This window comes from Symsagittifera roscoffensis, chromosome 7, assembly GCF_963678635.1.
Source record: "Symsagittifera roscoffensis chromosome 7, txSymRosc1.1, whole genome shotgun sequence".
NCBI lineage: Eukaryota > Metazoa > Xenacoelomorpha > Acoela > Convolutidae > Symsagittifera > Symsagittifera roscoffensis.
In genome coordinates, this window is record NC_087068.1 from 26,338,681 (window position 1) to 26,365,983 (window position 27,303).

General features: G+C 33.7%; 1 protein-coding gene and 1 pseudogene across 1 annotated transcript; both read left to right on the forward strand.

Annotated features, from left to right (window-relative positions):
• The first annotated feature begins 750 nt into the window (after positions 1–750).
• Positions 751–9,208, forward strand: LOC134851252 (uncharacterized). The gene is made up of 7 exons (XM_063867252.1): positions 751–1,253; positions 1,652–1,814; positions 5,922–6,048; positions 6,408–6,596; positions 6,886–7,034; positions 7,506–7,712; positions 9,018–9,208. The coding sequence occupies exons 1-7, from the start codon at positions 891–893 to the stop codon at positions 9,116–9,118; spliced, it is 1,299 nt and encodes a 432-aa protein (XP_063723322.1). The 5' UTR covers positions 751–890; the 3' UTR covers positions 9,119–9,208.
• A 13,603-nt stretch (positions 9,209–22,811) lies between these two features.
• Positions 22,812–22,991, forward strand: LOC134852215 (U2 spliceosomal RNA; annotated as a pseudogene).
• The last annotated feature ends 4,312 nt before the right edge of the window (positions 22,992–27,303 follow it).

Here is a 27,303-nt window from a genome sequence, read left to right on the forward strand (position 1 = left end):
ATCATTAAATTTTCAAAATTAGCATTGATTGTTATTTTCAAACCCATATAAATCCACTGAAAACAATCGCAAGTGATTTATCTTATTTATTTTGATTTTAAGGCAATAAACTTTTTCAAATGGTTTGACAAAATTGCCCAAAATTGCTGTATTACTGTTATGGGGCAAAAATTAACCTTTTTGACATTTCAAAAACTGTTTCATAGTTCTCACGTCAGATTGGCTGTCATTAAAGTCAGCGGATTGAAAAACTGTATTTGAAAACCAAAAAAAATTAGCATGGTGACTTTGGGCCAAATAATAGAAAACACCCAAAAATTGTCAGTTAAATGTCGAAGAAAAATTACCCGATCGCTAAATTCTTCCCTTCAAAAGTGAGAACGACAACTTTCTGGCTTTCGAGTAAATTTCAGGAAAGAAATTTATACTGCGCAGTTTTTGTCTGAGCTTGATTATTGTCACTTCATTTTGAAACGCTTTGCATATGGATTGTCCATTTAACTGAAAAATGTACTTTGAAGCTACTATCTTCTGAATGATCCACGCCTCAAAGTGAAAAGTTTTTTAAAATGTCGCTAACCTGTTTTTAGAGGTCATTTGAAACATGACTGCGACATTTTGTCAACAAATTTGTTTGATCAGTGATTTATTTGGAAGTTCTTAAATATGGACCATTGGGTAACATTTTCCAGCGTGGTCGACTAATAAAAACAAATTGATCTTCTCAAATTTGGTGTTTGTTTGGACCACTAATACCACTTATTGTCAAGGTGGTGGAAAACTGTCGTCATCTTCGCTGCTCAAATACATCAAATTGTAATTAAGCGGAGCTCAGTTTAGTTTGTAATTACTTTTTGTGAAACCAATCAATAAACTTGTGTTTCGAAGTTATGAAGCTATTTGCTTCGATCTTCACTTTTGGTGCTTTTGTTTTGCTAGCCCGTGCTGAGTTTTTTGAGCAAACGCGTGAGTGGACATTCCGAAACAACAAAAATGTAGTCGGGGTCTCTACAAACGAAGTGTACTATCAATCCTTTAACTGGGACGTTCTCTCAGACGCGAGGTCCGATTTCTACAACAGTCTGCAAAATGAACTGGGAAACTTGATCAATGCCGGCATCAATGGCATTTGGTTCCCCCCTCCGTCGCAGACGGCGGATAACCAGGGGTATATGCCGGGGGAGTGGTACAATATTCCAGGGTCTGATCAATTGAAGTCAGTGGCTGCGAATGTAACCCAAAGTGGCCTGAAGGTAAGTTTATTTGGCAGGTAAAAAAGAAGCTCACAAATCCGAAGTATTTCAAGCAAAGATACCAAAAAATAGAGAAATTTTTGTCCGGCTATCTCCATCTTTTCCCGAGCATGATGATTAATGAGCAAAGTTAGGATAAATACTTTCAGTGGCTCAAAAATCAACCAAAACAAAGCGATCATCAAAAAAGAAAGTTTTGGACTAACGAATTTACCCGCGCATCGCTTTTTAGACTAGAGCTTCTCTTCCGAGAAATACAACAGTGCCCAAAGTTGTCAGGAGTTAATTACCTGAAATTTTATTGCATCAGAACTGCTTTGAACGTCAGAAAAGGGTTGAGAAGTCAGTGAAAAGTAAATAACTAACTTTCAATTGATTACTGCATTTATTTTATCCAGGTGATCATGGACATCGTGATCAACCACAGAAGTGCCCAGCAGGTGGATGGCTGCAGTGGGCAGTACTCTATCTTCAACAACCCCGACTGGGGAAACGACAAAGTGGTCAAACACGACTCCCTCTGCAATGGGGGTTACACTGTGCCAGACAACTGCGGACCAGGTATATACGCTATATATTTATCCACATTCAATATAATGACAATACGTGTTGAAAAGATAATTTTTTTTGAAGTTTTTTTTGTTTTTTGTTGAATTGTTTTGGAAATTTTCTATGGCTTTCCTGGAACCAGACATGGTACGAAGTATAAATGCACATTTTTTTTCAACCCCAAAAATGGCAAAATGGAAATATCCCAGCCCAAAATCTCATTCCAATTCTGATCAACTATTTTTTAAAAGTTTCATTGCCATAGTTAGGTAGCATAAAACAATTTGATCACATTTATTTCTTCAAAACACAAATTAAAAATTTTCAGAACAATTAAAATTAAAATGATTATAGATTCAACTACTCGTTAATAAAACATTAAGAAAACGGAAAAGTGACGTTCAAGTAATGATACTTAAAATCAAAATAATTGAAGATTGGATATTCAATTATAAGGCCAGATCTTGCATAAAAAACCATCAGAATTGGAGGGCTCTGTTTTTGTTCGTACTCTCTCATTGATGTAAATAAATAGATGAAGAGGGCAGGGTTTGACAGAAATTCGATCGCTTAACCACACAAAAGGCAACCAGTTTTGTTTGAATTTATTGCATTTATTTCTGACTGATCGACCCTAGAGTTTTTCTAAAGGCGCTTTGGGTGCCAATATGTATTAATTTTGAGGTAGGAGCGCCGGCTTAAAAGGAGCTTTTTAGGCCGAAATTCTTACCAAATTGTCAAAAATTGCGTTTTTCTACAAAAATTTGCTTGCGGCGCAAACATTTTTCTCAAAATACGGTTTTTTTAACTTTAAAGTAAGCTCTAAAATCAGAGCTTACAACAATCAGATTTGACAAAAAGTTTTGAAAAACATTTTAAGTCCATCAAGAAAAGTCCAGGACCGAAACAAAATAAAGAAAAAATGGTTCGATAAATATGCGTGCTAAAAATTGTTTTCCCTCCAACTGACTAAGAAATGACGCAATGAACATCGACTGGTATATCGGGCTGACAAAAAAAGCCTAACATTCAATTTCAAACTATTAAAAAAAGCTTATTAGACCATTTCATAAAATAGAAATTAGTATGAAAATAGCGAGATAAGCATTTTTTCCAATCAAAAAATTTTTATAATAAACCTTTTTTTCCATGTTTTGGAATTATAACACAAGCTTTTTGCCATACTTTTTTTCGCAAATTTTTTTATGAAAATAGCAAAATCAATTTTTTGTTCTATGAAATTGTAAGACTAGCATTTTTCTTTTCTATGAAATTATATGAGAAGCATTCTTTTCCATAAATGAAAAACAAAAAAAGTTTGTTTTAAAATTTTGTGTTTCATCCGAATGACCAAAAATTTTCTGTCATAAAAAAAACAGAGTGTATCTGCTGCTAGTTACCACGCAGATAAACTGCATTTGGTAATATTAGTCATGTGCGTTCACTTTCTCACAGAGTTATACATACCTAAAACGTAACTTTTTGTGTATGGCTTGAAAACTTTTAATGTGACAACTTCTGTGATTGACAAAAAAGGCCTGTTTTTTTTCAAATTTATATACGTTAGCATAAAAAAAATAATTGTGCTCTCCAAAAAACACTTGCTTGTGTTGCTTGGGTTTTTTTTGGGTTTTTTGTCATGCAAAACGTTTTTCTTAAAAAGTTCATTCGAGCACAAAAGCAAGTTTGCAACCAGAAAAAAAAACAGTAAAAAACATTTTTACGCCAAATTGGTATTTTTTCTATGGAAAAATGCAATTCATACAATATTCATTTATGAAATTGTGAGATAATAAAGTTTTTTTGTTCAAAAATTTGTTTTTGTTGCCAAAGTTGCTCTTACGTAAGCAAAACTGCCACGAATTTGTTTTGTTTGAGTCTTAAGCCAAATTAGAATAGTTTCTGATAAAAAGAAAAGTTTGTCAAAAAACGTTTTCGATTGAAAAAAAGCTTGTAATGCTATTTATTTTTTTTTCTAAATAAAAGCACGATAAGCCTTTTTTCCATAAACTTCATATTTGAAACTGCATGATAAGTATTTTTCTTGTATGGAAGTCAACCCGGGGTAAAACATATAAAGATACAAGTAATCCTTTAACATCTATGAAAGATTTTTTCAATAATAATTAAGGCCAAGTCTTGCCTTTTTGATTTTTGCCAATTCTGCAGAAATACACACGCCACAAAACGAGCAAACTATGGGCAACATTTGACCATTGCGTAAAAACAGAAACTGATGTAAGTAATTTTTCTTTTTTTTATAGCGAGGATTTTTCGGTAGGTCTTGTACATAATTGAAAAATGCCAATTACTTGGCATTGTTCTATGAGGCAAAATTGTGTAATTTCCCAGCGAATTGTGCGATTAGGCTCAATGACGTTTATCAAATGAGGAATTTGGAAATTTTGCAAAGCAAATATACGGCCTATTTGATTCCTTTTGCTTCTTGCCCCTAATCTTGCCCTTTTGCGCCCTTACAGCCCCCATCCCAACATATGACCATCCAACTGATTCAACCTCTTACCCCACCAGACACGACACCCCTCCCAGCCCTACCTGAACCCCGATATGAACCACTCGCCACTGATCAGAAGCACCCTCTCCCCCGCCAGAACCAATCCCCCTCCCCACACGGGTTTGTTCTGGTGTTGCGGGGAAAATGGTTCAAGTGGGAGGAGAGGAATTTGTTCAGGTGGGGGTAGGTTAAGGTCAGAGGGCGGTTGGTTCAACTTTTTCTGGTCATTTTTCTTAAAAAAGCGGCCAGAACAGCCATGTTTGGAAAATTTTAACCAAAAATCTACTTTTGGCACGAAACCCTTTTCAAAACAGTCCGTTATAATCATCGTCCCCTCCCCAAAAAAAAATCTAGAAACCCTTAACAAATTGTTAAAAGGAGTGAAATTGAAAAACGGAGCAACATTAAATCTCTAACAAAAATCAAGCTTGCGCGAAACAATGTGGAAATTGAATGGACAAATAACCAATTTTAGTTTAATACATTGGGCCTGGAAATTCGCATGTCAAAATAGTGAAGAAAAACAACTTTTGTAATGTAGTTTCATTTTTTTAATGCTCTTTTAAGTTATATCAAAATAAATCATTTTCAAATTATCATAATCAATAGTTTTTCACTTTTCTAGACACTGACAAAAAACTCAAACTTAATCGTTTATTACGGATTAAAATGTTGGTTTTTTGACAATTAAAATTGCTTATAATTATCAAAATTAGGCGTTTAAAGGATTTATATGATCAATGATAATCGTGATATTTTCCAAGAAATTTTAATGTCTCGTAATTGATTATAATTGATTACAATTAATGAAAAACTCTTTATATCTATCATAATCAATTATAATTTCATGTTTTGCCAAAATTTTGTCACGACAAAACTATGCTTTAATTTAAAATTATCAGTTATTAATTTTCTGCCAACAACAAAATACCTAAAACGAGATGTCTCGTCGCCCTTTGGTTCATCTGAACACAAAGTTTTACCACGAATCAAAAGTTGCATAAAGATCTCTTCATTTAAGTTGAAAGGTTCCCGCGATAGGTGAAAAATAACAAAAAACCATAAGCAATTTGCTGATTTTTTGGTGGTTAAAAAACTGAAAATGTGCATCTTAAAAAACTTAAAAAATGATACCACTCTAATCAGGAAGAAACAAAAAATAAAACATTATAGATTTGAACTGATTTGAAAACTATAAAAAACAATTTTCTCTTTCTTCTCATAAATCAAGGTATACGAAGAGCATAAAATATAAAAAATTTGTCGAAAAATTGATTGATTATTAATTGATTAGAATCGATTAAAATGTATTATAATTTTATTCCAAAAAGAGGTATTGTAATCGATAAAATTGATTAAAATCAATTTTTTTCTCAATTTAATAATACTGGTGATAAATTCATAATTTAATCGATGACTATGCTTGAAACTGGATGCAGGAACTGTAATAGTGCAAAAAAATCCAAATAGAAAGAGCATTCATTTTGGTAATTTAACCACTATTTTTACTTAATTGTTTTATGGGCAATTCGTTTGACATAAATAAACGAAAGTTCATAATGCCTATTATACTTATTTGGATTTTCAATTGTGGATGTTTGTAGGCAATTACGACACAGGGGAGAACACTTGCTACTGCCCGGATGTGGACCACACCAATGGACAAGTGCAGAACGACATCATCAACTGGCTCAACTGGCTACAAGCCAACTACTCCGTCACCGCATACAGGTCAGAGCCATGGCTAAACTGATGCTCCTTGTAGTATATCCATAATGGTGTCATTAGGGCTTCACGATTGTTTTATAATCATATATACTTTGATTTCCGTGAAAAGCTTTACTTTAGGTTTCGATCTATTGTTTTAAGAGATGATTTTCATTTTAAAAAAAGACGTAGACTTCTTTTCGATTGACCAATTTAATTGCAGAGCTCTAATAAATCACAAAAATGGGGCTTTGGCTAATAATTTAACCAATTTTTCCTTACTTTTTGAAGGTTAAACACTTAACTAAACACTTAACCAGCTAAAGATATAGAATAAAATTAACTTTTGAGCTCAAGTTATTGATTTCTGTTTGGCTGTTCAGATTTGACTTTGTGAAGGGGTACAGTGGCTACTACGTGAACAAGTACATCTCGGCCACATCCCCTGTTTTCTCGGTGGGGGAGTGTTTCGACGGGGACACGGGGGTGGTGGACAACTGGATCCAGAGTGCCTCCTACTCCTCCACTGCATTCGACTTCCCCAACCGATACTACCTCAAGGACGCCATCAAGTAAATCAAAATGAACAAACTTATATTAAAAAATTGCAAAGAAAAAGGCGTCTGAAAAGGTAGGAAGTTTTTAGGAAATTTAGGAAAGTCTACATTATTGATCTGACAATCCTAACTCCTTTAAACTAAGTTTGCCCAGAAAGAATTTAACAATGAAAAGTAATTTGAAAGTAGTAGGTAGTTGGATAGCTGTAACCCAGCGCTGGGGGGGGGGGGGGGGCTGCGAAATATAGAAATTAAATTGTTTACATTTTTTCCTTTGTAAGTATATGCATCTGCGTTTTGATAGCAACAACAATTATGGCGGCATGGAGCAGGGTCTCAACCCAGCAGGTGTGATTGGGGTGTACCCTGGACTAGCCTGTCCCTTCCTGGACAACCACGACACCTCCAGGGACGACAGATTCTGCGGGGGAGACCAGAATAAACTCATACAGGGTTAGATTTCAATACTGGTTATAAAGAGGCTGATTATGTAAATCTTAAGCTAAACTTTACATTTTTACCTTTTTATTGTATTTGGCTCAAAAAATTTTCAGGCTTCCATGAGTAGCATTGATTTTTCGATCAACCGTAAAAGTTACAAAAAATGAGAAAAAGTGAGGGAGTAATTAAAATTGTATATTCTTGTATTTCGTATTTTAGTAATATTGTTTTTCTTCGTTTTTTTAAGTTTGTCGAATTGAGCTGGAAATGAGCTATCAAAATTAGATCTCAGCTTGTTTTTTGACAAACAATTGCGCCATTAGTATGTTTCATAACTGTTTGATTCTATTTTGAACTATGCTCACTATTATATTTTATCAATTAGCCTTTGTGACCTTTTCTCTTATGTGGTGACAAAATAACCTGAAATCAAATTTTTTTTCGGTTAAACTTTAAAAAAAAAACAAATAAACTTCTGTTCAGGGTACGCCTATATCCTCACCCATCCTGGAATCCCCTTCGTCTTTCATGACGACTGGTTCATGAACCCAGTGCAACAGGCCATAAAGACCATGATCAGCATCCGCAAGAACCACCAACTGAGCTCAACTATGGACATCTACATCGATAGACACGAAGGAGGTCTCTATGCTGCCTATATGGGACCAGGAGCTACCCAAGTTGGAGGCGGTAAGTCATACATATTCATACACATTCAAAAGTTATGAAACATTTGTTGCTTTAACGATTCGGTAACTTTCTATGGATTCTGTGGAATCATAAAACGCCCGACTTGAATGCCGCGTAGCATATTTTTGACAAATCAAAACTTTTTTCAGGTTGACCAAAATATGAAACGCGCCATAGAAATCGCGCCATTTATGATTCCGCACAATCCATAGGAAGTTGGCAATTTAAAACACTTGGGATCACTACCAACTTTCGATTAGTGTTTCAACGCATAACTGGACAACTTCTTTTTCTGGGAACATCATTTAACAACAACTGTAAAAACAATTTCTCGATAATGGTTAACTCTTTTCATTTATCCGAGGAGCTTTTTTTGTGAAAACATTACAGAAAACCAGATGAGGATACTTTTGTTGGGGCTTAAAAATCTTATCAAAATTATTTATCGCAATATCGTGCGGAAAGGTTAAGGATCCATAACCTTTATGAAGAGATTGTGTCTTTATTGACATCAGACTATTGCTCCAACCATTGAAAAATGTAGAGTAATTTTATATTCAGGTGCGTTTTAGTTTCCCTTTTTGTTTTCCACACAAAATCAGGTATGAAAGGATATTTGCTTTCGGGTGTAATTTAATCAAGTATTGTACCACAAATAATGATCGAATTGGGTGGAATGATATATCATTTGAAAGATCGTTTAGTCGTGATTCAAACGACAATTAAAAATTTTCAAATAAAGTTCCCAGTGTCGAGAAAAACCGGTGCCGATTTGAAATTTTTGGTGGTTCGTCTAATTTCGACCGAAAAAAGTAACGATAACTTGTGCAATTGGTCATTTAAGCTGAAAAAACCTGACTTTTCCAAATGGAAGCCAGTTCTGCAAGCTATATTTGGCACTTCCTTGGCAGAGTTTTTTTTAAAAAATTTTGCAAAAAAATATAAAAAACTGCAGAAAAAATAGAAAAAATAGAAAAAATAGAAATTTTTTTGAATTTTTTTTTTCAATTTTTTTTTGAAGACAACTGTTGTCGATTATGCCTAATTTACTAACTTTTTTGGATAGTTTTTTCATCAAACCGAGTTTAAAAAACGACACTCATTTGAGGAAATTAATAGTTTGAAGAACGTTTATTTGTAGTTTTTTATGAATATGGTTGGAACATTCTGTGCTACTTGCACTGCAACTCGCTATCCTTGTTATATATTCTTCATGAGCCAAATACCGATTTTCAACTTCGGTAAGACCAGCGCTTCCGGTGACCTCGGGTTACTCAAAACTAGGCAAAAGTAAATTGTTTTTAGGCACGGTGGCAATGAAGTTGGGAACTAACAACTGGAGTCCCTCCGGATCCAGTTGGACTCTGATGACCTCCGGAACTAACTACGCAATCTGGGCCAGATAGACGCCAAGTTTAGATCCAAGACTCCAAGACGTTATGAGCCATAGAGAAAAACTAAGAGATAGATTATTAACAAAATATTAACTGTGAGTTTTTAAAGTGAATGAAGTTATTAGAAAACGTGTTTTTGTTTCTATATTCCTCGGAGGACATGCAATTGAAGCATAGAGCCCTAGTCGCTGAAACTTGAGCTAAGCGCTACAAGCATGTGATGCAGTTTAGACTCGAAAGACGCAGTGGAAAGTGGGAAGACGCAAAAAGTGCAGCGGAAAGTTCCATAAAGCTTCTTATGTGAATTGAAATAATTTCGAGCATGAAATTAGTAGAAAGGTTTTCGACAATTTTTTCACTCCTCTTTCAGAAAATTATACCTCAGCCTGAGGAGTTTTTTTTTGCAAATTTGAGATCTAAAAATTACTCCGGAAGAAGTTCTAAATTTTCATTTTAACTTCTGTTTGATTGAATGAGCACCACAAATAGTTGAGAAAACCTCAAAGATTAATCATTCCTCTGTTTTGTCTGTTTTTGGAAAGGATTCTCCTCTTGTTCTGCTATTTTATTTTTTGAGTTATGGAAGATCTTTCTCATGAATCCGTTTTGTACCAGGAAAACAGTATGCCAAACTGACAAAATAAACAAAACTGTTGCATAGAACAAAGTCATGTTGTAGAATCCAAATACTTCGTAGAAGCAATCTCCGATGAAGAGCGATCCAAAAGATCCGCCGGTTGTCAGAACAAGTATGAAACCAGTAGCTGCAATTACTTGAGCGTCTAATAACTCGTATCCTTGCTGTATTGCAAGGTTTTCCAACAGTAAGTAGATTAAATTAGTCACTGTCGATAAGGGTACTCCAAGAGCTATAAAAATCGACGATGACCAGTAAATGCTTCCGAAACTTTGAAAACATTTCGGCATGAAAAATGCAAAAATCAATAAAACGGCAAAAAACTGATTTGCCACGCTAATATAAGACCCGAAGCCATTCTGAACACCAAAACCAACGAATGGTTCAGTTAAGATAACTGCTAATCCGTGCTGAAGAAAAACATAACCAATTGTAATTTCATCTAATTGAAGAAAGGTTTTGAGATAAAGGGTATACGCAGAGTCACGCACGCCGCAAATTGAATAAACTCCTGCTAAGGGTAAAATAACAGCAATGCTTGACCATTGCTTGAAAAACTGAAAATAATTCACATCGTTTTTTCCACTTTTTTCTGATGGGTTCTCGATACCTTCTCGGATTGAAGGTAAATAAATCACGCAAAGTAGGAAATCGACAAATAGAATTAAACCGACCAATAGAAATGGAGCTTTGAATTCGTAGAGGGCGAGAAAAGTCGCTACAATCGGGGAGCCGAGACACCCGCCGAGCCCGAAACAGGTCATAATTACGGCAGTCACTATTCCTGCTTTTCCCGGGTACATGTCAACGGCAATCGGAATTCCAGTACCTAAAAAGTGCCTGGAATTATTATCTTTTTTGGTTAAAGGACTCTCAAACATATTCCCTTACTACTTACTGACCTCTGTTTCTGTAGGGCTTACTTTTTGGTTATAAAATTATGGATTTATTCTGGAATAACTGATTGAAACTAAATTCACTTTGTCTTCTGGACTTCAAAGATGCCAATTTTAAGTTTCAGACTAAATTCACAGAAAAAAATTACCTAAAACGGCTTTTATATCAAGTTGAAAAATAATCACAAAAACATCAAGAAGGGCTTCGCGGGAGAAAAACGTCTTCCGGCTAATTTTTAATATAAGAATTTGGTCAATTAAGTTGCATTGTTTTTTAGTTAGGCCAACAAGTTAACAAGAGGCAAAAAATGTAATCTGGAATGAAAAGTTATCCAAAACGATCCGAAAAATTTCATGCTGTACCGTAAACCATTGTAATTGCACAACCATCCAAGACTCCGGTCAGAATGGCAGACAAGTAGTAGACTCTGGTGTTGTAGATGTACACCAATGTTCCAAAGGAGTAAACTGAAGTGGCCGAGAGAAATACTCCGAAGCAGAAAGTGGGCCGAACTAAGCCGGGTTGGATAGTACATGCAAAGATGACGGAGGAAAGAACGTTGCTGAAGTCGAAGGTTGCGGAGACACTTCGTATCTGAGTCTGACTCAAACCTGATGATAAAGAAGTTTTATCAAACCGGCTAGTTTAATAACCAAGATGATAACAAGAAAACCATTTTCAAATCAAAACAGGATAGCTAGTTTTTTCATAGCTAGTCATATATAGTTTATTCTTAAATGCATCTTGTGTGGTATAATCAAAGATAAGGATCTGAAAGATAAGGATCTGATTTAATATTTATAGTAAAACAGGCATATTGGAAATCAGTTTAATTCGAAAGGTGACTAATAAAAGAATAAAAACAAAAAAAAGAAAAAAGTAAAACACACCCGAATACAAGTTCTTCCCCAATTTCATTTGTCGAAACAAACATCTTACACAAGAAAACCCGATTGAATGAACTCCAACTTTGAATTTTCAGTGCCTTGCAAACCAGGCACAGATCTAGGATTTTCAAAAAACGGGAAGAGTCCAGTTTTTGAAAAAAAAGTTATGTTGAGGCCTACCAAAAATAAGCTTCAAGCGTCCCCCTAAGCACTTTATAAATCACACTTTGCAAAAAAAACTCCGCGCCCGAATCTCCAATTTTTCCACCTTTTCGAAGATTAGGATCTCAGCGTGCACTCACCCCTGTAAAAATTCGATTAATTTTAGGGGCGCCTAGCGTAATTGGGTGTGATAAAAGAGTTTCAGTTGGAAGGGTTTTGGATGCCAGTATTGACAAAAAATCGATTTTATACAGATAATATAGCAAAACCTAAAAAATTGTTTAGAATTATAATAAAATTAGCGTGTGCCGCACCTCCGGTGCTTCGAATTTTCAGCAACTCAAAAAAACTATTCTTTGAGTGTATTCTGACAGCACCCAATTACAAGGTTCTTAATTAAAAATTTTGAAAGTTTTTTATTCACGTTTTTTAAACAAATTTTGAAGAACCGTAAAATTTTGTGAAGTTTTATATATATTCTTCAAAAAATTTAAAATGAACTAAGAAACGTCACATCTGAGAAACTGAAAGCAATTGAGCGGTCACATTTGGACGCAAGAATTGCAAATCCTGAGAGTACTCTTACAGTACCCAACTACAACGTTAGGAAATTCAAAATTTGATAAGCTTCACCTTGAGTTTTGTAATCTCGAAAACAACCAATATTTGAGCAGTCTTTTTTGATGGCAATATTCGCAATCTTTGAAAGTAGACAACTACAGGGTTGGGAATTTCACTTTAACGAATTATTTTGTAATTTGAGTTTTCTGAAAATATCCAAAAAAATCACACACATCTCTTAAACAAAAATTCTTAAATTGAGGCCGAATTCGCAATCCCTGAGATTACTCTGACAGCCCCCCAACTACAGGTTACGCATTTCAAACTTTGAAAAAAAAATTATTTTCATGAGTTTTTTTTTAATTTTGAAAAATGTCCAAAAAAACGTCATATCTCGAAAATTCCAAAAAATTCAGCAGTCAAATTGGGAGGCAAAATTCACAACACCTGATAGTCTCCTGGCAGAGCCTCACTACACAGATATTAGTTTCAAGTTTTGCGAAATTTTTTATAAATAAGTTTACTGAAAAGTTTTGAAAAAATTCTCAAAAAACGTCAAATCTCGAAAACTACAAGAAATTGAGCAGCGATGTTCAGAGGCAAGTTTTGAAACTCCCTGAGAGTACCCTCACAGATTCCAATGTTAGGATTGAGATCTGAAAGTTTTGGAATTTTTTAATATTTCAGTTTTTTTCAAATTTTGGATAAAATAAAAAAAAACGTCATATCTCGAAATTTACAAGGATTTGAGCAGTCTTAATTGGCGGCAAAAATTTGAACTCCTGAGAGTACCTTGACAGAGCCTCACTACAGAGATGGTAATTTCAAGTTTTGTGAAACTTTTTATAATTAAATTTTCTGAAAAGTTTTGAAAAAATCCAAAAAAAACGTCATATCTCGAAAACTACAAGAATTTGAGCAGCGATATTCAAAGGCACGATTTGCAACCCCTGAGGGTACCCTCACAGATTCCAATTTTAGGATTGAGATTCTTAAACTTTTGGAATTTTTTAACACCTCATTTTTTTTTCAAATTTTGGATAAAATCAAAAAAACTTCATATCTCAAAATCTACAAAGATTTGAGCAGCCATAATCAGAGGCAAGATTCGCAACCCCTGACAGTAACCTCTCAACATCCAAAAACAGGATTGAGATCTTTGTTTTGGAATTTTTTAAAATCTAAGTTTTTGAAAAAATTTTGAAAAAATCATAAAAACCATCATATCTCAAAAACTACAAGAAATTGAGAAATGGAGGCAAGATTCCCATTCCCTGAGAGTACCTTGACAGCACCCAACTACAGGGTGAGAATTTCAAAAATTGAGAACATTTCTAAAATTGAATTTTCAAGAAATTTTTGAAAAATCTCGAAAATTGCCTATCTCGTAAACTAAAAGGATTTGGCTATTCATATAAGGAGGCCAAAATCGTAAAACCTGGGAAAACTCAGACAATATCCTGCTATTGGGTTGCTAATTTCAAATTGATGAAATAAACACTGAATTTACACTGGAAAATCGAAAAAAAAACCTTTAACATTGCAACATAGCTTAAATGTGAAAAAAAAAATTTGTTAAACATGCAAAAATAATACGTTGAAAAAGCTTAAACATGACAATCTAGTGAATCCGGCAATTAAGTATATAATAGATAGATAGATAATAGATGAAAATTAAAAAACTAGGCGACGGGTAGACAGACATAATCAAATTAATTAAAAAAGCAGGTATACAGACAGACAGACTTAATTTGGCCTCGAAAATTAATGACCTTGAGAAAAACTAATTGAAAAACTTTCTTAAGCATTGCAATATATGCTATAGCCTAAACATGAAAAAATTCATTCGTTAAACATGCAAAATTATTATGCTTAAACATGGGAGATAGCTGTTACTCGCATTTAAACATATTATAGATAGATAGATATAGATTGATTTATTTTCATACAAATTTCAATTGACTTTGAATCGACTTAAATTAGTGTTTGATTCCATTTCGTACGGATTTACATTACAATACAATCGAATTAAAACGTTTTAAATTGACTTTTGTCTCACTTTTTTATTCTGATTTGTAACGTTTACTTGCAAATAATCTCGACTAACAAACAATGATTAAATTTCTAGCCATGAAAAAAATGCTTATCATACGCTTAATGCTTAACGATATTGAAGGATCTTATTCCATCGTGAAGTATAAGTCTGCTCTAGAACTTTATCTAGTGTTTTTTGCCTGCTATCGAAATTTAAAATTTCAAAAGGCTTTTGGATTCCGATTTTTGGAAAAAGTTGACGGAAATTGCTTTTTTCTCCGGACCAGTTTCGAACTTTTAACTAGTCCGGAAAATCGAAAAAAATATTTACAAAATATTTTATTATCGAAATTTACAGATATCCTCGGCTCAATTTAAAAAAAATGTTTTACCTGTGATTTTTTGCGTAAACTTATGAGTGTTTCAAAAACCAAATTTGGCCAATTTGTGATCACTAACGTGCGATATACTTCGTTTTATTCAAAAAAAGGCAAATTAAATCTTTCCAACCTGAGTTGAGGCAAGCATTTTGCTTTTACTACTGCGTTACCAGACTCAAAGTATGTCATTTTGTACTTGACATTAATGAAAAAATCAACAGTGTTATCCAAAAATTTCATCAGCTTCTGGCGATAAAAGCTAGTTTGTTGACTTTACAGGGCAATCGGATTTTAAGGGCTTTGACTTGATATGATTAGCCTTGTTACTTTATTCTTAAAAAACAAGGCTGTTTCTTTTTTCTCGAAATAACAAGGCTGTTTCTCAATTTTTTTTCTTTTTGATACAATACATTTGTTATAAGTTGTTATTATTTGAAAGACAAATTTTCCAAATGTGAATTTTTTGTCGGCCAGACCATAATCACCGCAAAATTTTTCTTTGGCTGCGCATATTTGATAGAAAAATTAGTTTTTTGAAAATTCAAAAAGGTTGTCAGAATGTGTAATTACTTTAAATTAAATACAACAAATACACGTCATATGAAATAGAGTGAGGTTTTTGTCTGATGCCCTTCACCTCGTTATTTAATAAAAAAGTTATTAAATTGTTTCAAAAAATTAAACTAACTTTCATATTTGACTTTTTTACATTTTTTCGAAAGCAAGCTTGGTAGACCACCAAGAGACGTCTCAGCTCTTCGCAGACCGCCTTCAAAAATTTTCTAAAAATATATTAAAAACTTCTTTGTAACTTCACTTTTTCTCAAAACTTATGCCCCCAAATACGATAAAATAAATCGTCCGGAAACAAAATAGCAATTTTCGGCTTACGAAAAATTGATATCATAATTTTCTCTCCATTTTATCTTGTACCTACAAATTCCATGCTTAATTTTGAATTTATCCGCAATTTTGAATTAAAATGCAATTTACGAAAATAGCATGCAAAATAAATCATTCACCTTTTTCTTCTGCCTGTGAGTTGAAAAATGGCCCAGGAAGAGACAAATTGACGCCTTCTAGAAGTGCAGTTACAGAAACGAGGGAAATAACCACAATTCGTCTGAAGAATGAATAGTTTCCATCTTCCGTTGCAATTAGTCGCTGGGTTTCATTACTTACATTTTGATTAGTTTCAGAAGAATTGATTTTGGCGTCCGTTTTTTCCAAAATTCCAGTCATCGCTAATGTGGTGTAACTAACTTTAAACGTTTTTTATTCATTAATTCATTTCAATTTGAGTTAGTGTTAACAGATGAAAGAAAGGCTTTCAAATTTGGTTACTTTGATATCTGTTTGAGCGACATTAGTTTTTAAAATAAGCGAAGAAAAAAGCATGCAGATACGTACAAGATTTTTTGAGGTGCGTTGAAAAAACGAGGTACCGAGTGTTATTCAAGTGGAAATTGGAACGATGAGAAAGTCTTCATGCTTATTACAACATGTCCTAATGTAACCATAACAAAACCAATTTGAAAGTGAAAAAACCCAGTCTGACCTAAAAAGTCTGGAAAAAGCGACCAAAGTCATTAATCAAATCGTAGAGGTTTGATTCATATTGTTGTTTTAAATATTAAATTTAGGTTTATGTTTTCAATCGTTGGTAACGTTATGTTTTCAATCGTTATGTTTTCAATCGTAGGTAACACCCTTATTATCTCAGTTTGCTTGGTTTCTGAAAATGATCAAAAAATATTTCAAGTTAATTTTAAAACTTTTTTGAAAATCATATTTTTGATTGTCCCCTTGTTTTACTTAGTTATCGTGTTATTCAGGAATTCTTTTTAATTAATTCGATTAGGTAGCCAAAATACGATGTGCGATTTGCTCATGTGAAAATGGATTCAGGCAAGAGAAGCCTAATTGGTATATTAGCAATGAGAAAGAATGACCTTGTCGTCGTAACACAAACTCATGAATGTTAAAATTGCTCAAGCATTCATGAAAAGGAGGTCAATTTTTCAAGTAAATTTTACACAATCTAAAGGGAAATGGTGAGGGGTATTGGCAGCAAACATTGCGCCGAACAGTTGAAGAAATGGGGAATGGGGATTACGCGTTCAGACAATTCGGCCACAGACAGTTCAGCCAATTTCAAATTCAGACAATTCAGTCAAAATGAGTGAGACAATTCGGCCAAAGACTATTCAGACAGTTTTAAAGATTTAAAACGTGCGCGCAAAAACTTTTCACATGCGGCAAAACATCAAAGCTTTCATTAGACGACTTATAAGTAATTCCTTTCAAAAGCACAAAAAACAATTAAAATTAACAGAACCAAAAATGCCTAAGCATAACAAAACTTTATACAACTCATTATGTTTCCAATTTTGGAATAATAGTTAAGCAAAAATCGAACTCTACAAAAAACTGCGCAATACTTAAAAGTTAACTAATTTACACGAAAGCAGACCCGAAATTGGGAATTTACAGGCGGTCTAAAAGGATATCAGTTGAAGGGCTGACCACCCCTACCACGTACTGGCCACACAGTTACGCTGATATTCTTATCATGCCTTAGGCGGGGGAGGGTGCAACCTCCTATCAGGTAGTTTGGGTAGTTGGTTGAAACTAATTTGATACTTAAACTTTTTTAAAAGATAAACTAATTGCGATTAAAATATTGACCAACCAGAAACCAGTACCGCGTTTAGCGCCTACCTTTTGCAGTTAAATGGTCCATTGACACAATTAACATTGATCAATTTTTCATTAGTAAGTAACTTGAACAACTGGTTGATTAGTATCCGAATCATTCTCATTCATTCACTTTTAGCAAAAGTTGACGTAAAATGGAATTCGTAATATCTGAACGAGGAAAAAAACATCTTTGTCTTGACGGTTATAGATACCGTGAAAAAAAAAACAACTTAAGAACGGTCTCATTAAATGGCAATGTACATTTGGAAATTGTAGAGCAGTGGGTTATTTGGACGAACAGCAAGAATTTACCTTAAAAGCCGAGCACGCTCATTTACCGAGCCCCTCAAAAATTCAAGCCAAAAAATTTGCTAATGAAGTTCGAGAAAAAGCCGCAAACACCGGTAACGCTCCCCGACAGATTGTTTTCAACGCCCAAATTGTTCTGCCTCTTTACCGAGTTACTCAACATCCCTTCGAAGTATAAACCGAATCAGGCAGCAAGCTTTGGAAACAATGCCAAAACCAAAAAACCTTGAGAGCGTCGACAAAATTCCTGAACCTCTGAAACTCACCGCAAAAAACTACAATCGAGACCATATACAGAAGTATTTAAAACTGTGTACCTTCAATGTACATATTTCGTAAAACTTTATGCATAGCAAGTTTGTTTTGATCTTCGAAATTTGTTATTTGATGTTTTACTTTTCTTTGGTAAACTGTTGAAAGCCTTCTGACTCTAATCAAATTAGAAAAGTTTTATTGTTCCCTTTTATCTTGTCTCTTTAATCTAAATCGGCCGAATTGTCTTTGGCTGAATTGTCTGAGTTTTTTTGGCTGAATTGTCTGTATTTTAAATCGGCTGAATTGTCTGTGGCTGAATTGTCTCTGCTCCGGGGATTATTCAAGACGAGCTTTCTGTTCAGCGTTTTTTGGTTTTTACGAGTAATGTATCCACTCCCATCTTCTTTACTATCAATACTCTTAATGTTTTTATCATTTTTATTTATATTACTTATCTTTAGTCACAAATTTTGTGAGCTGGATGATTTTTTTGATGAATTTTATTTAAGCAATTGCACATCCTATTTTGCAAAGGTTCCGAAATTGCTCAACAAGACTAGCGAAATGACGTTTCTGTGACAAATTTTTGTACCATCGAGGCCGATTTTTTGTACTGTACCGATCAGTAAAAAAGATCACTAAACTTTCACCATTTTTAAATGAGAAGTAACTTTTTCGTTTTTTGTATATCTCATCATAAAATATCATTTCCTTTAATTTGTTATTGCTTTGAACATATTTACTTTGAATATATCACATTGAACAGCGCTGTTAATCTACAAATAGTATATTAGAGAAACCTTTGGCATATTAATTTTAGCTGTGACCATCCTAAAGTTTAGCAGCTGGTTTACAAAAAACTCATGAACAGAGAAAACTTTTTATGTGTGAGATGTTTTTGGAACTCTGTCATTGCGTGGTATTTGCATTTCACTTGAACAATACACCTGGTTGAAGGGTTAACAAACATTTGTTACACATTTGACTTCATATGTGATCATTCGGAACTTAAACGATCAAACTAAAAAAAATAAAGAAGGAAAATAGATTCAAGTTAGTTTAAAATGGGTTGAAATTGGTTTACTAAGCTAAGTTTTTGTAACAGTTTAAAGCAATTCAAGTCAATGCAAATAAATTTTTTAGGTTTTTGCTTCACTATCTGTATAAATCCGAGTGCAAATCATTTTTTTGTCAGTGCGGGTCAGACACCTTGCCAATTTGGGTTTTCAGAAACAAATTCGTTATCAAATTTTTCTACGGACTTCCATGGATAAAAATTAGTGTGTAAAATTAGATTGATCAGAATTTTTTCCTTACAACTGAATTGTTAACATTCTAACATAATTTTTTTCATTGTAACATAACTTTTTTATACTAAGAATTGTATGGCAAACTGCTTTTCCTAATAATATTTTGTTTTCACATCATCTTGGTGTTTGTCCCCTAAACACAAAAACCAAAATGTTCCTCAAATGAGAAAACCAACAGGTTAAATGGTCTTCAAACTGCAGATTAAGTTTTGATAGATGCCAATCTGTTATCTTTTTGATATTCTTTCAAGATAATTACAAAAACATGCAATTAGTTGTATGTGGCTACAAGGCATTTTCTTTAAAAAAAACTCAAAAACAAAATAATGTCCTCCGAAGTTTTTTGAACAGATTCGGATTATATGCTGATATTCAAAAAAAAAAAGTAAAAAATTAGTTTATCACAGAAAATTGTCATTGTGACAATAGTTTGAATATTATATCCAAAAGTTTGAATATTTTGATTTGAAACAAAATTCGGATAACGGGTTTTGTTCTCCAAACCATTTTAGTGACTGAAATCAGAACTATAAAAACTTTTTTTTAATTAATTTTTTATGAAATTTATTTTTTAGAATTGTCTATGACAAAAGTGTTATCATACATTTTTCATTAAAAAAAAGATTTTTGAGAAGCTTTTTCTGATGACCAATATTGTAGTGTTGGAAATGCTGCATAAAACAAAAGGCCATTATTTTAATTGCTTATATAAGATTCGATGGATTCTTTTCTATACTAAAATCGATCAAACCTCGAGATAAGATAGCACTTTTAACTTATTTTTGATTCAGATTTCAACTGATCAATTTTACCTAAAAGATTGAAATTCAAATCCAAATAACTAATTGTTTGAATACGAAACGGACTTTTTTTATTTCAGTTTTTCAACTTTGGAAAAAGGCAAAATTTCGGAAAAAAGTTTAAATGATTGAGGGAAATTACTTTTATGCACGACGCCAGTCCGTCTGAGTGTGTCTATTGTTTTGCCTTTGAAATTAGTGGTATCCCCTCTACTATGAGTATTAAAGTAACTAAAGCAAGTGGAAGTATTATACTTCGATCCTATCTTACACATTTCATTGTGCACTCGGGCCGAACATAGCTGAAACAAATAACAAAAGCATTGAATTCTATTGACAATTACATCTAACACAGAAACAGCGAAAAGCTTGAAAGACGGTCTAACTCCAATCTTCTGCAACAACAATACTTTACGGGTCTAACTAGATAGTAGAAGAGTCACTTGTGCAAAAAACGACAATGAAACAAACATATAAAGACGGCAAAAAGTCAGAAATAATTAATAAGAAGTAAGCAAACATGCTAGAAGCAGTTAACACGCACCAAAACAAAGGCATTGCTTATCCGCGTCTACATCAACTTCCAATTTTAGTTGAAAACATATAAGAACCTCAAAAAGTTTGGCAAAAACAAATAAATAACACTTTACTGGAAATAAGTTTGCGATACTTGAGGCCAGGAAGACATTCAAACAGCCCTAATTTACAAAAAATTAAGAATCATTTCAAATAGCCAGCATCAATCAAGCCGAACGAATGTCAGCAATCAAAAAACGAAAAGCAACACAAGAGCGATGCGGATGAATAACCGTAAGTGGTACAAGAAACGAGACAAAAAAAGACACATCAGTTCCTCAAGCCAAATATAATAGCCACGCATTATTAATTAAAACTCATAAGTTACGTTGTTTTACTAACGAACTATCATTAAACTTGATTTTATCATGTTTGCTTTTTAAGTTCAATACTCAGACTCAAGTCGGCCTAACGGTTGTTCCCATTCATGTTGTAATTCCCTTCTGTTATAGCATTGAAATCTTTTCTCTTGTTGTATACGTTGAAGTTAGCACATTATGCGTCTAAATTTTTGAGTTGATACTGATTTTTTGATATAAACACAGAATTTTTACATAAAAAAAACAATGTTAGTTCAATCAATTTAGGTAACGTTTATCTAATTCATTGTAAAGTTACGTAGTTAGTAAGTTTTTGACAAACCTGGAATTTTTCTTTCTGATGAGGTAGTTTGAGATCACTGCACGGTGTCATGCATTCCTTTTATCCCTTTTAAGCAAGGTTGATATAACACATTACTTGGCTCACCTCGCTACTAATTTGGAGCTCAGTCAAACTACCCGTATCGAACTTTTCTCTCAATTTCCAGCTCTGTGCATATCTGTTTCACATATGATCACTTCTGCCGTTTGCAGACTACATCTGAGTCTATACCTGGTCAGACATGACTATACCTAGTCGGACATGACTATATCTGGTCAGACTAGACTATACCTGGTCAGACATGACAAAATCTGGTTAGACATGACTCTACCTGCTTCAGGTCTGATCATGTAAAAAAACTTAGCGCCATGTAATGGCAGAAATGCAGATGGTTATAAAGTAGTCCCTTGTAGTTTTGCTATAGAATTACAAGCCGGCAGGGTGTTTTGATAAGGCAAAGAATCTTAACGACTGCCTATTTTTAACTATTTACCTTGATCTTGTATGAGTTGTTTCAGGAATGACCTAGCTCACAATCCAGTCGGATAGTTTAAAAGTTTTATGGTCCGATCTGTTGTTTCTTTGTTGTGTCTATGGCATGAAAAAAATTATTTGTTTCAGTAATCGCTTCTCGGCATTTTGGCGAAGATCATTCATATCATGCTGCCAATTTTGCTGCCAAGTTCCCTTCTCACTTTAGCATTTGGCTTCGGCTAAGATGCTTTCGGTCAAAATTATGTTGCCAATATCGATGCCAATTTCCTTTCTTAGCTTAAAAAACTTCGCTACCGGTGTTACCTTACGTTTGATAAGTTACGTTATCTAGTAGTCTCTCGTATTCCGCTTCCAAATTCTCTTCTTAGAATGCATTTAACAAATTGCTTTTCTTTGCTTATACTATACAGAACTGAGAATAAGCTTCACATAATTTATGCTCTCCGAGAAAAAACTTGGATTAAAAAATTGATCTTTTTCCAATTTTCATTTTTTCGTGTTACACCTTTCAGAACTTGCTTTTCGATTACGTTTTGAATAACATCCTTGCTCTCATTTAGTGGTACGGCTTCCCGACTATCTTTTCCCACAATTTGGCCCCAGAGCGGCAGCGATTCCGATGCAGCCATCAAGGAAGCGTCTTTTAAACGCCACGCAGAACAGAGACATATTATAGATCTTGATAACGTCCTTTCCGAATGCAAATTTTGTAGGGAAGCTTTTCCAGATCGGAGAAAAGCGACAAAGATCAGGCGACTCAAGGACCCTTTATTTGAAATCGAAACCACCCATGCAGTTCCTGTAACCGAGCAATTGCCACGCAAAAAGCCTTGAGCAGCCACAACCGCCAATGCACTAACATGGAGAGGAGCATAGAGTACATTGAGGGGCACCAAACAATTCTCTGCAGAGTGAACCCAGACGAGCTGAAGTCTCGAATAGCCGTCCAACTATTGATCAACTTCAATATAAACTAAGTTTTTCAAACTTGCTAGGATTTCAAACTTTCATTCAATACTAATCTCAGTGTCCTTGTAAATTAACACCTGTTTTTACATATTTTGATTCTGAGGAGATAAATCTTTCATCTGTTCTTGCGAGCTTAAAAACTGGCATGCTGGTCGTTGCCTGGCACAAATCTTAAACTAATTGTTGCTTCTTAAGTTAACACCGAAGCTTGCTTCAGTTGACTCAGGGATTGTCCCGGTCTTACACTACCATCTTGATATGTCTGAAAATGTTTGGTCAAGGATTACTTCAAGTCTCATCATATCTGACTGACGATTTGATTTTTTTCATAATTTTAATGTCTGGTACATGTCTGGTTCAGACATGTACAGGGAAAAGAGAACATGCCACAGGAATGATACAGATATGGAATTTGTATGTCCAGATTTTAACTACAAACTTCAATACGGGTATTTAGTCAACTATGTAACCGTCGATGCTAAAAATTATTAAAACAAATACTGTGGGTTTTGCTGTGAACCCCAATAGACTACCGCTAATGAATTGATTTGGACTTGGAACTTGACACTTTCACATTGGATATCCTTTTGAAATTAATGGTCATTGAGAACGCCACTAGTTGGTTACCGTTTTGTTTGTCAATGAAGACAATTCAGTTCTTTATAGAGCTCATTTTGTTCCGAAAGTTTAAAAGAAAGACATAAACGTGAGCCACAATATAACTGCCATAGGGCGCAAAGATTGAGTGCATAGCTTGAACTCAAAGACTAAGAAAAGCTTCTGAATCTAAAATTTTTTTAAGTTCCTCACTCAAAACCGAATTGACGCTACTGGTCTTCTAAAAAAAATTTTAAATGTAGCTTCTTCTAAAAAGCTTTTTGCAAAAAGTTCGAAACTCTTTCAACAAGTTGAACTGGATTCAATTTCAAGGGCAAGCTGTACTTGCCTACCTTTTGTTGACAATTTTGCGTTCACAAGTTCATTTTAGTCTGAAAAAATTAATGTAAAAACAACAAAATCCATGCCTAGAGAAGGAGAAAAAAATTCAGCAAATCAATTTTTTTTTGAACTAACTTGATATATTTCAAACTTTGATCGCTTGAATAGCTGCAACGAAAATTTTCCTTTTCAAATTGATGCATTCTAGGAAATAAATTGTATTAATTTATAGCTTGAAACGCTTAATTAGTTGAAATATTATATTTTTTCAAAATGAGTCAGTCGATAAATTAACTTTGTCACCAAAGAAAAAAGAGTTTTTTGTAGCGCTCAATTTCTTTTAAAGTTATAAATTAGAAGTTATAAGTTAGAAGTTAAAAAATTAAAAAGTTAAGCCATACAAAACTGCCAGAAGCCTCAATGGTCAATTGCATAGCTTGAAGTCAACGATTAATAAAAGCTTCTGAAGCTAAACTATTTTAAATTTCCTTGAAATTCGAATTACCGCTTCTGATCTGCTAAAAAAACTTTTCGTTTTGTTTCTTCTAGAGAAGTCTTCTTGCAGAAATCACGAAACTCTTTCACAAGTTGAACTGGATTCAACTTCAAGAGCAAACAGTACGTGCTCACCCTTTGCTGACAATTTTGCGTTCACAGATTCAATTCAGTCTGAAACAAATCTACTGAAAACAACATGCTCCATGCCCAGAAAAAGAAATTTTCAACAAACAATTTAACTTGGTGCATTTCAGTTTTATCATTGTTTGAATAGCTTGCAAAGAAACTTTGTTTCAAACCGGTGCATTAATTGAAGTAATTTGAGATAATCCATAGGTTGAAGAGCTTAACTAGATGATAAATTGAATTTTTGCAAATTACAAACCGGACAAACGGTACTTTCCAACGGGACTTATTATGTTTCAAAAAAGTTGTCGGCCTACTGTTACCCGCTTATAATTTGTCTGTTTAGCTTCCAAACAACTTTTTTTGTACGGCTAATAAGTTTCATTGTAATTAAACTTTTTGTAAATGTACGAACCTAGCAATGTTTTTCGGATAAAAGTTTTCGCCTAAACTGTTTCGGCATCGGTTGATGAAAATAAATTTGTGCGTAGCTTTAATTTAAAAAAACGGTTTTATAATGAACAAAATTTAGATGATAGTTTTTTAGCAAAAAAAGAAGCCTCGATGAAGGCATGCTTTTGTACAGCATTTGGATAGTTTCCTTTAATCAAACAGAAAAAAAATTGGCTTTGGAATTGAAAATGTTTACACACGAATCACAGTTAAAATTAATGGTCATGAAAACGCCACTGTTGATTGCTCGTCAATATTAGCACTTTTTGTCACTGAAGAAATTGAAATCTTTGAAGAGCCCATTTTGTTCTGAAAATTTGAAATTAATATAAACAATTATTAAGCCATTATGTTTGAGAAAAGCTTATGAATCAAAAATAATTTAAATTTTTTCAGTCAAAATCGAATTGATGTTTCTGATCTTCTAGAGAAATTTAAGTATAGTATCATCTAGAGATCTTTTTGCAAAAAATCCAAAACAGTTTCAACAAGTTGAGCTGGATTCAATTTCAAGGGCGAAAAGAACTTGCTCACGTTTTGCTGACAGTTTTGCGTTCACAGATTCATTTCAGTCTGAAACGAATCTATTAAAAACATCAAGCTCCAATCCCTAGAGAAAAAAAATTCAGCAAATCAAAATTATTGTTTGAAGTAACCTGATATATTTCAAATTTGGATCGCTTGAATAGCTGGCAAAGAAATTTTTCGAGTTGGTGCGTTTTATGAAATATTTTGAATTAACTTATATCTTGAAAAACGTAATTAGCAGAAAAACTGAATTTTTGCAAGATGATTCGGTCGATAAAATTACTTTGTTTTTTTTTGTCTCGCTTCATGATACAATTCGAAAGCGTCTCATTCTTTGAATAGATTGAGTTGAAAAATTGAATTTTTTTCTCGCAAAACTATTTAAGAAACATATACGATTATATTAAAATTTAATTGTTTCGATGGTGTCATTAAAAAATTCAAATATTCTGTCAACCGCAATTTGCTTCATGACATAAATTTTTCATGGCTTAACAGCTTGCATTGAAACCCTTTAACCTTAAGAAACAAATGATTCAAAGAAACAACTAGGAAAGTTTCGATGTTCCTCGCTCGAAAAGCTAGTTTAGAACCATTTTAGAGCAAGCTTAGGTCTTTTTCTATTTGATGAAATTTTGATGCATCCCATTGACAATTTCTTAGCATACAAAGACGCATTTTTGATTGCTACTAACAAGCACTAGAAACATTATACCAAAATGAACATTATTCGAGTGAAAACAACAGAATAGACCAATCCAATTAGGCTCTCAGTTATTCCGACCGATCTATGAAAATGCCGAATAAATCTGACTCTAGCATGCCTCAGATATAGTGGAACCTGATCTAAACTACATTTTATGATTGGATAAATTAGATATTTTACCAATGTAAAGTATTTAATATTAACCAATCATGATCCATCTAACTAACAATCCACTTATTTGTAAGTGCTGAAATTACTTGTAATTTCAGCACCAGAGAGATTTGAATTTAACTTAAAAATTAGTTGAACTCTCCCGAGTACTTCAGCAGCCGCAATAAACCAGTATACCCTAGATCTATTGAGCCTAGCAGAGACTAGTTAAACAACCTGAGACTAGATAGTATAAGAGTAAGATTAGGATCGGTATTAGACTAAGAAGTTGCACGAATCTATCCGGCCGAAAATAAGATAGCGTGACGAGCAGACGGTGTACCCTATCCGAAATCACTCTATGAGTTATACCCATCGGTCCTAACTCATCTGGTGCGACCATAAGTCTCGAACAAGACCTTAATAGCTTAGCATTAACCAATAATAGATTAGAATTTAGACAAAACATTTACAAAATGTTATACGACAATAATTTAATCGAAATGTCTCTACGACTCAATAGATCAGAGCCAATATTCCGAACGATAACAGAACTACCCGGAATTGGAAGAAGACCTGGAACCAGAGACGACATACGACAAAGCAGAAACTTACCATATAGTTATATGATAGTTCGGCAAAAGCCAGAACAAACTTTTGTATTTAGAATACTACTAGCAATGAATTTAGATTTTCATTTGCAAACATAAAATTTTGAAGTCAATCTTCAAAATCATTTCAGGCGCTAAACAAAATTATTAATATACAATAACGATTGATAAAAAGATCTCAGATCGTTTTCCTAAATTCTGCAGTAATATACAAAACATGTTTGAAAAATATTTATTGAAAAATCAAAATAAAAATTAGTAGCATGACAATAAATGGTTAGTAATTATAAATCATCCTGTTGTTCCAGCTTCATCGCCTAAACATAACAGCAATCATAAGCTCACTAATATCATAAAAATACTAAATCTATTCTTTACACAAATTTAAAACATTTTAAACTTAAATTCACTTAATTTTAAAATCAGATCATCAAGGCTTATCCTTGGATCTTAAATCATTTTCTATTTAATTAAATTTAAAACTTGATCATCAAGGCCTATCCTTGGATCAAAAAGAACAACTTTGTTCTCCCCCACCCACTTAACGAGTGTCTAACGACCTCAAACGTCGA

Coding starts and splice junctions, on each gene's coding strand:
- LOC134851252 (XM_063867252.1), top strand. CDS start 891: ATGAAGCTATTTGCTTCGATCTTCACTTTTGGTGCTTTTGTTTTGCTA. Junction 6,049..6,407: donor TACTCCGTCACCGCATACAG/GTCAGAGCCATG, acceptor TTGGCTGTTCAG/ATTTGACTTTGTGAAGGGGT. Junction 6,597..6,885: donor TACCTCAAGGACGCCATCAA/GTAAATCAAAAT, acceptor GCGTTTTGATAG/CAACAACAATTATGGCGGCA.